Below are 13,258 nucleotides of genomic sequence, written 5' to 3' on the forward strand. Positions count from 1 at the left end.
GCTTTCACATGTATATGATGTGATTGAAAATACCATGGCTTGGGTCAGGCGCATCTTAGTCTTCAGGGTGACATCTTTGCTCTTCAACACTTTGAAGAGGTCCTTTGCAGCAGATTTGTCCAATGCAATGCATCTTTTGATTTCTTGACTGCTGCTTCCATGGCTGTTGATTGTGGATCCAAGTAAAATGAAATCCTTGACAACTTCAATCTTTTCTCCATTTATCATGATGTTGCTCATTGGTCCGGTTGTGAGGATTTTTGTCTTCTTTATGTTGAGGTGCAGTCCATACTGCAGGCTGTGCTCTTTGATCTTCATTAGTAAGTGCTTCAAGTCCTCTTCACTTTCAGCAAGCAAGGTTGTGTCATCTGCATAACGCAGGTTGTTAATGAGTCTTCCTCCAATCCTGATGCCCCATTCTTCTTCATATAGTCCAGCTTCTCGGATTATTTGTTCAGCATACAGATTAAATAGGTATGGTGAAAGAATACAACCCTGTCGCACACCTTTCCTGACTTTAAGCCAATCAGTATCCCCTTGTTCTGTCCGAACAACTGCCTCTTGATCTATGTAAAGGTTCCTCATGAGCAAAATTAGGTGTTCTGGAATTCCCATTCTTCGTAGTGTTATCCATAGTTTGTTATGATCCACACAGTCGAATGCCTTTGCATAGTCAAGAAAACACAGGTGAACATTCTTCTGGTATTCTCTGCTTTCAGGATCCATCTGACATCAGCAATGATATCCCTGGTTCCACGTCCTCTTCTGAAACCAGCCTGAATTTCTGGCAGTTCCCTGTCGATAAACTGCTGCAGCTGTTTTTGAATGATCTTCAGCAAAATTTTGCTTAGATGTGATATTAATGATATTGTTCTATAATTTCCACATTTGGTTGGATCACGTTTCTTGGGAATAGGCATAAATATGTATCTCTTCCAGTCAGTTGGCCAGGAAGCTGTCTTCCATGTTTCTTGGCAGAGACAAGTGAGCACCTCCAGCGCTGCATCTGTTTGTTGAAACATCTCAGTTGATGTTCCATCAGTTCCTGGAGCCTTGTTATTCACCAATGCCTTCAGAGCAGCTTGGACTTCTTCCTCTAGTACCATTGGTTCCTGATCATATGCCACCTTTTGAAATGGTTGAATATTGACTAATTCTTTTTGGTATAATGACTCTGTGTATTCCTTCCATCTTCTTTTGATGCTTCCTGCGTCGTTTAATATTTTCCCCATGGAACCCTTCACTATTGCAATTTGAGGCTTGAATTTTTTCTTCAGTTCTTTCAGCTTGAGAAGCGCCGAGTGTGTTCTTCCCTTTTGGTTTTCCATCTCCAGCTCTTTGCACATGTCATTATAATACTTCACTTTGTCTTCTCGAGAGGCCCTTTAAAATCTTCTGTTCAGTTCTTTTACTTCATCAATTCTTCCTTTTGCTTTAGCTGCTCAATGTTTGAGAGCAAGTTTCAGAGTCTCCTCTGACACCCATCTTGGTCTTTTCTTTCTTTCCTGTCTTTTCAGTGACCTCTTGCTTTCTGCATGGATGATGTCCTTGATGTCATTCCACAACTCGTCTGGACTAATGACCGAAGGGTCATTAGTGTTCAATGCATCATATCTGTTCTTGAGATGATCTCTAAATTCAGGTGGGATATACTCAAGGTCATATTTTGGCTCTTGTGGACTTGCTCTGATTTGCATATGAGCAATTGATGGTCTGTTCCACAGTCGGCCCCTGGCCTTGTTCTGACTGATGATATTGAGCTTTTCCATCGTCTCTTTCCACAGATATAGTCAATTTGATTTCTGTGTGTTCCATCTGGCAAGGTCCATGTGTATAGTCGCCATTTATGTTGGTTAAAGAAGGTATTTGCAATGAGGAAATTGTTGGTCTTGCAAAATCCTATCATTCGATTTCCAGCATTGTTTCTATCACCAAGGCCATATTTTCCAACTACTGATCCTTCTTCTTTGTTCCCAACTTTTGAATTCCAATCGCCAGTAATTATCAATGCATCTTGATTGCATGTTTCATCAATTTCAGACTGCAGCAGCTGATAAAAATCTTCTATTTCTTCATCTTTGGCCCTAGTGTTTGGTGCATAAATTTGAATAATAGTGGTATTAACTGGTTTTCCTTGTAGGTGTATGGATATTATCCTATCACTGACAGCATTGTACTTCAGGACAGATTTTGAAATGTTCTTTTTGACGATGAATGCAACACCATTCCTCTTCAAGTTGTCATTCCAAACATAGTAGACTATATGATTGTCCGATTCAAAATGGCCAATACCAGTCCATTTCAGCTCCCTAATGCCTAGGATATCGATGTTTATGTGTTCCATTTCATTTTTGACGATTTCCAATTTTCCTAGATTCATACTTCGTACATTCCAGGTTCCGATTATTAATGGATGTTTGCAGCTGTTTCTTCTCTTTTTGAGTTGTTGCACATAAGGAAATGAAGGTCCTGAAAGCTTTACTCCATCCATGTCATTAAGGTCGACTCTGCTTTGAGGAGGCAGCTCTTCCCCAGTCATCTTTTGAGTGCCTTCCAACCTGGGGGACTCATCTTCCAGCACTGTATCAGACAGTGTTCCGCTGCTCTTCATAAGGTTTTCACTGGCTAATGCTTTTCAGAAGTAGACTGCCAGGTCTTTCTTCCTAGTCTGTCTTAGCCTGGAAGCTCAGCTGAAACCTGTCCTCCATGGGTTACGGTGCTGGTATCTGAATACTGGTGGCATAGCTTCCAGCATAACAGCAACACGCAAGCTCCCACAGTACGACAAACTGACAGATGTGTGCACGACAAACTGAGAGATATCCGTAATCTGTTTTTGATTTGTTATTGACAGGTCTCTTTAGACATGGCTAATGCTTTTATCTGAGGAAATTACCTTTTATTTAATGAGCTAGTCATTGTTCTCTAATACAGGCATACCTCATTTTATTGCAGTTCACTGTATTGAGCTCAGATATTGCATTTTTTTTTTTTTAAATAAATTGAAGGTTTGTGACAACCCTGCATCAAGTAAGCCTGTTGGTACCATTTTTCCAGTAGCATATGGTCACTTTGTGTCTCTGCGTCACATTTTGTTAATTCTCAAAATATTTTAGGCTTTTTCCTTATTATTGCATCTGTTATGGTGATCTGTGATCATTGATCTTTGATGTTACTATTGTAATTATTTTGGGGCGGCTACAAACTGCACCTACATAATATGGCAAACTTAATTGACAAATGTCGTATGTGTTCTGACTGCTTCACCAACTGGCTGTCATTGCCCCCGTCTCTCTTCCTTTCCTCGGGCCTCCCTATTCCCTGAGGAAGAATATTATCGAAATTAGGCCTTTTAATAACCCTACAGTGGCCTGTAAGTGTTCAAGTGAAAGGAAGAGTCACACATCTCTCACTTTAAATCAAAAGCTAAAAATGATTAAGCTTAGTGAAGAAGGCATGTCAAAAGCCGACATAGGCTGAAAACTAGGACTTTTGTGGTAAACAGCGAAGTTGTGAATGCAAAGGAAAAGTTCTTGGAGGAAATAAATAGTGCTACTCCAGTGAATACATGAATGAGAAGAAGGCGGAACAGCCTTGTTGCTGATGTGGAGAAAGCTTTAGTGGTTTGGATAGTTTTTTCTTTTAAATTGTTAACTTTAATGTTTCTAGCTTTATTTTATTTATGTTTTTATTGGACTTCAGATGATGGTGTACAGATCAAACCAACTTTTCCTTAAACAGTTAGTACACATATTGTTTTATGACGTTGGTTCCTAGCCCCACGACATGTCAACACTCTCCCCTTCTTGACCTTGGGTTCCCTATTACCACCTTTCCTGTCCCCTCCTGCCTTCTAGTCCTTGCCCTTGGGCTAGTGTGCCCGTTTAGTCTCGTTTCGTTTGGTCAGCCCATCGAATCTTTGGCTGAAGGGCGAACTTTAGGAGTGACTTCATTACTGAGCTAAAAGAGTGTCCAGGGTCTGTACTCCCGGGGTTTCTCCAGTCTCTGCCAGGCCAGTAAGCCTGGTCTTATTTTGTGAGTTAGCATTTTGCTCTGCCTGTTTCTCCAACTCTGTCTGGGACCCTCTATTGTGATCCCTGTCAGAGCAGTTAGTGGTGGTAGCCAGGCTCCATCTGGTTGTACTGGACTCTGTCTGGTAGAGGCCATGGTAGTTGTGTTCCTTTAGTCCACTGGACCAATATTTCCCTTGTGTCTTTAGTTTTCATCACTCTCCCTTGCTCCTGATGGGGTGAGACCAGTGGAGTATCTTAGATGGCTGCTTAAAGGCTTTTAAGACTCCAGATGCTACTCACCAAAGTAGAATGTAGAACATTTTCTTGGAATGAAGTGTTTTTTAATTAACGTTTTTTTTTTAAAAACATTAATGCTATTGCAGACTTAATAGACTACAGTATAATGTAAAAATAACTTTTATATGCACTGGGAAACCAAAAAATTCATGTGATTTACTTTATTGCTATTTTTCTTTATTGTAGTGGTCTGGGACTGAACCTGCAATATCTCTGAGGCATGTCTGTACTTTATGTATGATGCATTCAGACTCTAGTTTTATGGGTGCTTTATGTTTTTCTTCATATAAATGCTTACTTAAAAGAAGTACCTATTGACATTTGGAACCTCCAGAAACCCTGCGAAGTTTCACAGATAACTGTGACTTACTGAGATGAAATCACTTTCAAAATCTTATGATTAAGGTCTGTTAGACTCACTAACTTCCCCCTCTTTCCCTCTTTGCTGATGCCATTGTGCCTCTGCAGAGCCCCACTTGACTCACCTGGGTTGGGGGAGAGCTTCTCTTCCTCTGAGGCAGAGGGCAGGATGGGCATAAATGCATGACGTTTGCAAGGTGAAAGAGTCATTACCAAAAAGTCAGGAAGCCTCTATGGATTTGTATACTCAACTTTTTTTTTTTTTGGTGAAGGTGTTTTCTGTTTACCTTAGCCCGTGGATCGTACAAATGGTTAAGCACTTGACAGCTAACTGAAAGGTTGGGAGTTCAAACCCACCTACAGGTACCTCAGAAGAAAGGTCTGGCAATCTGTTTCTAAAAGCCTTGAAGACCATATGGAGCACAGTTCTATTCTAACGCACATAGGGTTGCCATGAATCAGAATGGACTTTATGGCAGTTGGGTTATGAGTTTCTCTTTATACTACTTATATACTAGAGCATGCCCTTGAAGTTCATTTGCTTTTCAAATATTCCTGACTTAAAATTCAATGTCAGTTTTCACTTATCTTACTGTCCAGTTGCTCATCAGTTTCCTGACAGAGAGTTGCAGTTATCTCTATCAAATAAACTGTTTTGGGTCAAGATAGAGAACACTTATCTTCCTCAGTGGTGCCAGTGTTGACTTTTTCATTGGTATCTTTGCCAGACTATGACTTACTTTATGCCTAAACCCACTACATTTCCCCCTTCATTATTTTTGGCCAATTTTTCTCTCTTCTTTATTCTTGCTGTGTGATTATCTGACTGACCCTTGTCATTCCATAGTGGATTTTAAAACTCCATGGGGCTGCATTTGCTCACTGTTGTCTGTATCCCCAGTGCCCTGTATGGAGAAAATCCTTAGTAAGTATTAGTTGTGAGAATGAATGAGTGGATAGGTAAGTGGGTAGATGATGGAACTGCCCCAGTGGGGCAGAGAGTCTCCTGGAAATCACTTTCTGGTGGAACCAGGCAGAGGTTAGAAAGCACGATTTGGAAATGGTATTTATTTTCCATATAAAGTTTGTTCTTCAGATACTTTCTTAATCTACTAAGGAGGCAGACTAAGGGTGGGTGTGAGAAGATGCTCAAAGTTGATAGTTCTTTCCTAACTTTTTATTCTGTTCTCATTTGATGAAAGTAATAAGCCTGAGAGAGTCAGTAAACATCTGACCTTTGCGCACCCAAATATCAGTATTTTCTACACTTGTCTGATTAGAGGAATCACCTGGAATGTTTGATTTTGGAGGTCTAAGTGGAGGTGGTGTTGTTAGGTGCCGTGGGAGTCAATTCTGACTCATAGCGACTCTGTGCACAACAGAACGAAACACTGCCCAGTCCTTCATTATCCTCACAATTGTTGCTATGCTTGTGCCCATTGTTGTAGGCACTGTGTCAATCCATCTCATTGAGGGTCTTCCTCTTTTTTACTGACCCTGTACTTTACCAAGCATGATGTCCTTCTCCAGACACTGCTTCCTCCTGGTAACGTGTCCAAAGTATGTGAGACATAGTCTCACCATCCTTGCTTCTAAGGAGCATTCTGGTTGTACTTAGTCTAAGACAGATTTGTTCATTCATTTGGCAGTCCATGGTGTATTCAATATTCTTTGTCAACACCATAGTTCAAAGGTGTCAGTTCTTTGGTCTTCTTTATTCATTGTCTAGCTCTCACACATATATGAGGTGATTGAAAACGTCATGGCTTGGGTCAGGCGCACCTTAGTCCTCAAGGTGACATCTTTGCTTTTCAACACTTTAAAGAGGTCTTTTGCAGCAGATTTGCCCAATGCAATGCGTCTTTTGATTTCTTGACTGCTGCTTCTGTGGGTGTTGATTGTGGATCCAAGTAAAATGAAAGTGGAGGTGTGAATCTACATTTTTAAGCACCTCGGTCAAAGCAAGCTTGGGAAATACTGCCCTGGAGTTTAGTATCTGGGAGTTGTATATGACTTAATCTTAAGTGTGAACCACTTAAATAAACTTGAGACTGTTGACCTGGTAAATGAAGAGTTGATTATTTACTTGAGAGCTATTTCCCTTCTCTTCTATGCAGTAATTGGATTTTTTGTTTTTTTCTGTGTACATGGGAGCACTTAATAAATGATTAGATATTTCACAGCCTGGAATCTTTGGATTTATTTATTTGTTTATATTTTGGGAAACATTAAAGAGGACAGATTTGAAAGGTTATTGAACTTTTAAATTTACTGTAAGACAGATGTTCGACTTGTGAAAGCTGTAGTTAGAAGTGTTTTCAGAGAGACAGAGCTAATGAAATCTATCATTGAAGAAAATACAACTTTTGTATCTTGAAAGTAGTGATCTGATAAATATGCCAAAGTTATTTTTCTTTTACCAAGTCATGTAGAAGATGATAAATGGGACCTTTGTAAAGCAGTCTATTGAAAAAATATTAGATCCCTTGTGAAGATGATATAAAAGGAATGAGTAAAGATGCATTAGACTGTAGGTGAAAGATATTGTTGAAGAGAAATTAGGTTCTCTAAAGGGCTCATGTTAAGGCTGGGTATGAGTAACATTGAAATGAAATATTTAAAACAAGTTTACTGATTTCAGGAGAGCAGCAGCTGAAGCTGCTCACAGAAGCGTTTGACATCTTGGGCTAAAAACATTTCTTGGACACCAGATTATGAACTAATAAATGTTTTAAGATTATAATTGGTAGAATACTTTGAATGAAAAAAGTTCTTAAATTGTTTTCCAACATTAGTCTGCAATTACATTTGTTTCAGTTAGATTACTGATGTAAGGTGAATTTTATACTTATGAAATATATGCAGATAAAAAAAAAATTTTTTTTTAACCGTAAAAAAAAAAAAAAAAAAAGATTTACTAGTCTTTACTGCTTCCGTGTATACACGTAACCCTCACTGGTGTCAGCTACAGTAGGTCGTTGAGAATTAACTAATTCAAGTTGTTATTATTCATCTTTTTCGTGTGATATTTTGAAGATTTAAAAGGGAATAAGTGATTGGGATATTTTTAGATCAGTTTAGACCAAATTGCAACTCAAATACCTTTAATGGGTCATAAAAATCACTTTAGTGATTTACAAATAGCATTTAAAAAATGAAATAGAATAGAATAAAATTATTGCCACTTACATAGTAAGGATAAACATTGTTTTGTGAAGCTTCAAGGACTTCTTGTTTGCTGCAAAGGCATGTGGGTATATATGTGAGTTTGTGGGTATGTGTATTGGGTTCCTATATATATTTCTTCATGTGGGACGTGGTCAAAAAGTTTCAAAGCCATTGTTCTACACTAATCGTTCTGGAGAATTCTTTTGCTGTGTCAGGGTGAGAATACTGTGACTGCCTTATCACCATGTTACGTTCTCTTGTATGTGTCTTCACAAGGAAAAATTCTTTCAAAATAAGATGAGATGTAGAGTCTTTTGGATGAAACCATTTGCAAGTCGTTCCATAACTACAACAATTTATGTGCCATATAGGTAGTAACACTCTCTTTTTCATTGATGAGAAGTATTCCTTTGTGTTGGACTCATGACAACCCCATGTGTGCAGAGTAGAACTACTTCATAGGGTTTTCAAGGCTGTGACCTTTCAGAAGCAGAGTGCCAGACCTGTCTTCCAAGGCACCTCTGTGGGTTTGAACCGTCAATCTTTTGGCTAGTAGTCGAGTGCTTAACCTTTTGTGGCACTCAGGCACTCCTGTAACACCTTCTCTTCACATGTTCCTCTTTTTTCTCATTTCAGGTTTAAATTGTGTAGTTCACTGGGTGAAATCTTTAGAACTGAGTATCTGGATAGAATTTGATTGTTTTTCTGCTTTTTTATGTTCACTTATTTTTCCTTCCTTCACCCCTCCCTCCTTCTTTTTCTTTGTGAATATATTTCTTAATCCTTTTCCTTTCCTTCCTATGTTTTCATCTATTTATTGCTTTTTTTTTGTTTCCATGAGAAGTATGGTCATAACAATGTTCTTATTGGTAGTGTGACTTTCGGAAAATTAAAAAAGAAAAGCCAAAATAATGGCCTTTCTGGCAGATACTTGGTCTGAATTGGCTTCTGGGTGTGTGGGTTTGGGGCTGAACTAGCATGATGATTATGTTAGGGAACTTTTCAGTTTCTCTGACCTAGTCTCACACCCTAAGGAGGGAGAGTGATCAAGGGGTTTCTATACCCCCCTCCAGCCTACTCCTTTCAATGGAATTTGTTTAAGTAAAACAGCAAAAAAACTTATCATTTAGCTTTCCCAGCCAGGAGAGATGTTTTTCTGTTGGATTGTGTTTGGTTCCATTTGGTCTAGTAAGGTAGCCCTCTTGATCTCTCACTGTTTTCTTTTTCATTGCATGAGACAGTAAAGAATCTCCTGATCCCTAGAAATTCTGAAAATTATTCCAATTGCCACAGCACTAAATGAGAGCTGGTAATTATATGTACTAAATTTACATGCAGTGAATTTCTTCCTGATCTAGCATAGATTTCATTGTTGTATTAGTTAGGGTATCAGTTTGGCTGCTCCTGCCCCTACCACCATATCTTTACCAGTTACTATAAAATGGGGAACAGAAAGAGGAGGGCATGCACCTTTTAAGGGCAAACTGGAAGTTATATATATAATATCTGCTTGTATACCATTGTGAAGAACCTAGTCACATGATCATACCTGGCTGCAAAAAAAAAAAGAAAAAATCATGTGAAGAACTTAGTCACATGATCATACCTGGCTGCAAAGGGGCTAGAAAATACATTCTTTAGCTGGGCAGCCATGTCCAACAAAAACTTCTATTACCATAGAAGAGGAGAACAGGTATTGGGGGTCTAAGTAGCATCTCCACCATGATAATTTGCAACAGGGAAAGATTTACTTTTGGAATGCTATTTTTTGCCTAATTATTGCTTTGTAGGAAGCGATTTTCCACTGAAGTTAGCGAGTAAACTTGAGATGCTGAACAGAATTAAGCTGAGTTAATGCTTTTGCTTTTGGAACTTTAAGTCAAATTTATTCTAATGGCTACAGGGATGAATGTGAAATATATTAAAAAAGAGGTTGCTGTTCTTTAACTCTTATTTATCTTAAACTGTTTTTGTGTCTTTATTTTTTACTTTTCTTGAGGCTAGTTTCCTACTTGATTTCTTTGTGTTTTTAGATATGGCACAGTCTCAAGGCTGGGCAAGAAGATACTTCAAGGCCTTTTGCAAAGGCTTCTTTGTGGCCGTACCTGTGGCAGTGACTTTCCTGGATAGAGTCGCCTGCGTCGCGAGAGTGGAAGGAGCATCAATGCAGGTATGTGCTAATACAATTTTGTCCCTTAAAGCACATACTTCTTTGTTTTCTAAGCATCAGAAGTGAGATTTCTGTTTATTATTTCCACTATGGGAATTGAAAGTTAAAAAGATCTGGAATTTAACTTCCTAAATTTATTTTTTTAAGGTCTTATAATACAGTCATTATAATTAGTATAAAAAAAACCTCGTTGCCGTTGAGTCGATTCTTACTCATAGTGACCCTGTGGGACAGGGTAGAACTTTCCCAGAGGGTTTCCAAGGAGTGGCTGGTGGATTTGAATTCCCTACCTTTTGCTTAGCAGCCAGGTTCTTAAACACTACGCCACCAGGGCACCATAATCAGAATAGAGGTGAATAAATATAATTATCAGATTGCTCTCTGTCTCTAGTTTGTTTTTTTTTCTGAGAGTACTAAATGGAAATTCTAAGCAAATTTTATTAAGATGACATCCTTTCCTGTGGGATATAATCTGGAATTTGAAGATATTTCAATTAAGTTTCCATATTTCAATATTCTTTCAAAACCAAACTATTAATTTTTTTTCTTGCTGAATGGGTTTTGGTCAAATTCAATAACTCTGTTGATATATACTTTTACTGTGTAGAACAGTCAATGGAGTACTGATCCCAGATATTCTAGTGTGTTCTGTAAGCATGTTGCTGATGGAAAACATTAACTACAGTTCACATTGGAAGAATTATGGAGTGGAGTTTTCCAAAAGTTACATGTGAATAGTCTTCTGGGGTAATTTAGGGGACATATTTTTTTTTATTGTCCTAAGTTGATGTCTAAAACCTAGATACTTAAGTAAGTTTATACATTTAAGGAGAATTTGGATTTTGTAATATGATTCAGTTTTTTCCATTACTGTATTAGCACGTATTAAGTTCATGCACTGTGCTAAATAGGTATGTGAAGCAAGCAAACAAAACAAATATGTGAGTTTCTATGAGCTTAAAATTATATAGAGAATAAACAGCTTAGTGTTTTTTTTTTTCCTTCTTTTCCTGTCTTAGAATTGGTTAAGGGTGTTGACATTGGCTTTAATAGAGTTAGAATGGATTTACTTTGTTTATTGCAATGACGTATTGAGAACTAGACTTCTCCCTGAGTTCTGGTAGTCAGTGAGATAAGGAAGGTCGGCAGGTCCTTAGGGTGCATGTTCTTTGGGTGAAGCTAAAGGTCTATAGCAAGGCTGCCTGAATATTTACTTCTATTTCCAACATGTGAGCATTGTGAGGGCCAATTCTCTTGGCCAAGATATTCTGACCTGAGCCATTGTGTCTCAGATTGTCTCCATAGTGGGCCACCAGGCCAAGGCAAACTGGTCACGTATTCTGAGTGCAAATATATTTTATTGCAGGGGTACAGTAAACATGGAAAGAGAGATTTATAGATATATGACTTATTCCTTAATGCAGTTTAATGCATTTAACACAGACTGGGTTTTATTTTTCCTGCCTCTTTTTGAAATCCTGGCAGCTTCCTTTTAGAACCAATCCTTAGGGAAAAGCTAGATTATCTTTGCTGAGCTTTTGAGTCGGATTCTTCATTTCAGATTAAAACTGCCTTCTCTACAGCCACCCAAGTCCCTTCTGGTCTCTGGAACCCCTTTGAATCCATCCATGGCATGTATCTTTTGATAACAATCAGGTTAATATTGATTTTCTCTAATTCTATTTGTGCTGTCTTGCTACACAAGTATCACTGTCCTGAGAAAGACCTTTCCAAGACACAAAACCTCCTTACCTTGGACCTGATAATATTTCGGAGGACCATGTAGCAGTCATAGAATCCCAGTCTTCATGTTTTTAGCCAACACATTCTCACTGAACATCTGTGTTCATTACATGTGCTAAGAGCCAAGGAAATTTATAAACACATATAAGATATTGTTCTTGCTCATAAGAAATTGACTGTCTTATGAAAGAACAAGGCAATTCCCAGTGAAGAAGGCATAGAAAAATGTGTCATTCCTAAATTCCAGTTTGTGGATTGATACCAGATTTGCTGTAGGTAAATTAGAATTTCGTGCAGTATTCCTGGGCTTTACTCCCAAGGAGTCAAATTGATTACTATGGAATTCGTTTGGTATATAATGTAGAATTTTTTTTTTTTCACTAGTTGCAGAAAAACAGCTTGAATTAATTTAGGTGAAAAGTGGGAGTTTATTGGAAGGCTTATTCTGTACTCCTGGGAAGACCAGGAGTGTGTCAGCCCCTAGGGCAACTGGAACCAGGCACCTTAATGCTTCCAAGGGCGCTCAGTCTTCTATATCTCTCTAAGATCTGCTTCTGTCTGCATCTTGGCTTAAGTTCTCTTAGACTATCTTTGTCCACATGGCAGGGTACATGGCTGCTGGCAGGTTTCATGCCTTAAGGTGCCCAGTTTCATCACAGAGAGAGATTGTCCCTTTTTCCTTAATTTTAGTTTAAAAAATCTTGGGGAAGGTCTATAATTGGTTCAGTTTGGATCGTATGCCCTTAACTATATACAAATCAGCTGTAGCCAGCTGGGCGGGGTGCTGTGTGATTGGCCCAACCTCAGTCAGGTGCACAACTCTATCCTGTGGCTAGGCTGAGTGGTGTTTAAGAAAACGATCTCATCTATTTGAATCACATTGTTCTGTGGAAACTGTGGGAGGTACCCATGATATTTCACAGAGGATGTGAGGGGGGTGCTGTTATCAGAGTAAAAGAAAGGAAAAGTATATATTAATTACAGTTGGGTCTATATTTTATGAATATAGATTAACTAAGTATAATACATAATTTTGTTTACAATTTTATTAGCTATCACAAACTCAAAATTACTTAAGTGCAAAAATGACAATAATAAGATTTGGGTATTAAGCAATTGAGCATATTTGGAGACAACTTTGCTACTACTATACATCATTGATGAGCTGAACTTGTCTAGACCATGGGGTTCAGGAGAATTCTTGGACAGATGGAATAAATTCTTAGCTTTAAATTTCTCTAATGATTCAAATACTTAAGTAGCTGACAGGGTATGGAGACCTCTGGGAGTCCCTCTGTATCCTGCAAGGAATGCAACCTGATATTCTTGGCTATGAGGCCTGAAAATTTCATCTGGCGTATGGCAATTGGTTGATTTGTTGTAAAAGGAAGGAATACATTAGATGGATGATGATACCTTTTTGTACCAAAGCTTGGAAGTATGAAAGAAAGGCAGAGAAAGGAAGAATCTAGAAAGAAAGCATAGAGAAGAGGAAAGTAACAGATTA

General features: G+C 38.4%; 1 protein-coding gene across 5 annotated transcripts in view; it reads left to right on the forward strand.

The window, feature by feature from the left end:
• IMMP2L (inner mitochondrial membrane peptidase subunit 2) overlaps nucleotides 1–13,258 on the forward strand; it is a 142,393-nt gene that overhangs the window by 96,658 nt on the left and 32,477 nt on the right. For all 5 annotated transcript variants that reach the window (XM_049894793.1, XM_049894791.1, XM_049894790.1 and 2 more), the window contains one exon: nucleotides 9,872–10,008. In XM_049894793.1, coding sequence (XP_049750750.1) covers nucleotides 9,874–10,008 — 135 coding nt within the window. In that variant the 5' untranslated portion in view covers nucleotides 9,872–9,873. The remainder of the gene's footprint in view (nucleotides 1–9,871; nucleotides 10,009–13,258) is intronic.

The sequence above is a fragment of the Elephas maximus genome, chromosome 8, assembly GCF_024166365.1.
Source record: "Elephas maximus indicus isolate mEleMax1 chromosome 8, mEleMax1 primary haplotype, whole genome shotgun sequence".
Taxonomy (NCBI): domain Eukaryota; kingdom Metazoa; phylum Chordata; class Mammalia; order Proboscidea; family Elephantidae; genus Elephas; species Elephas maximus.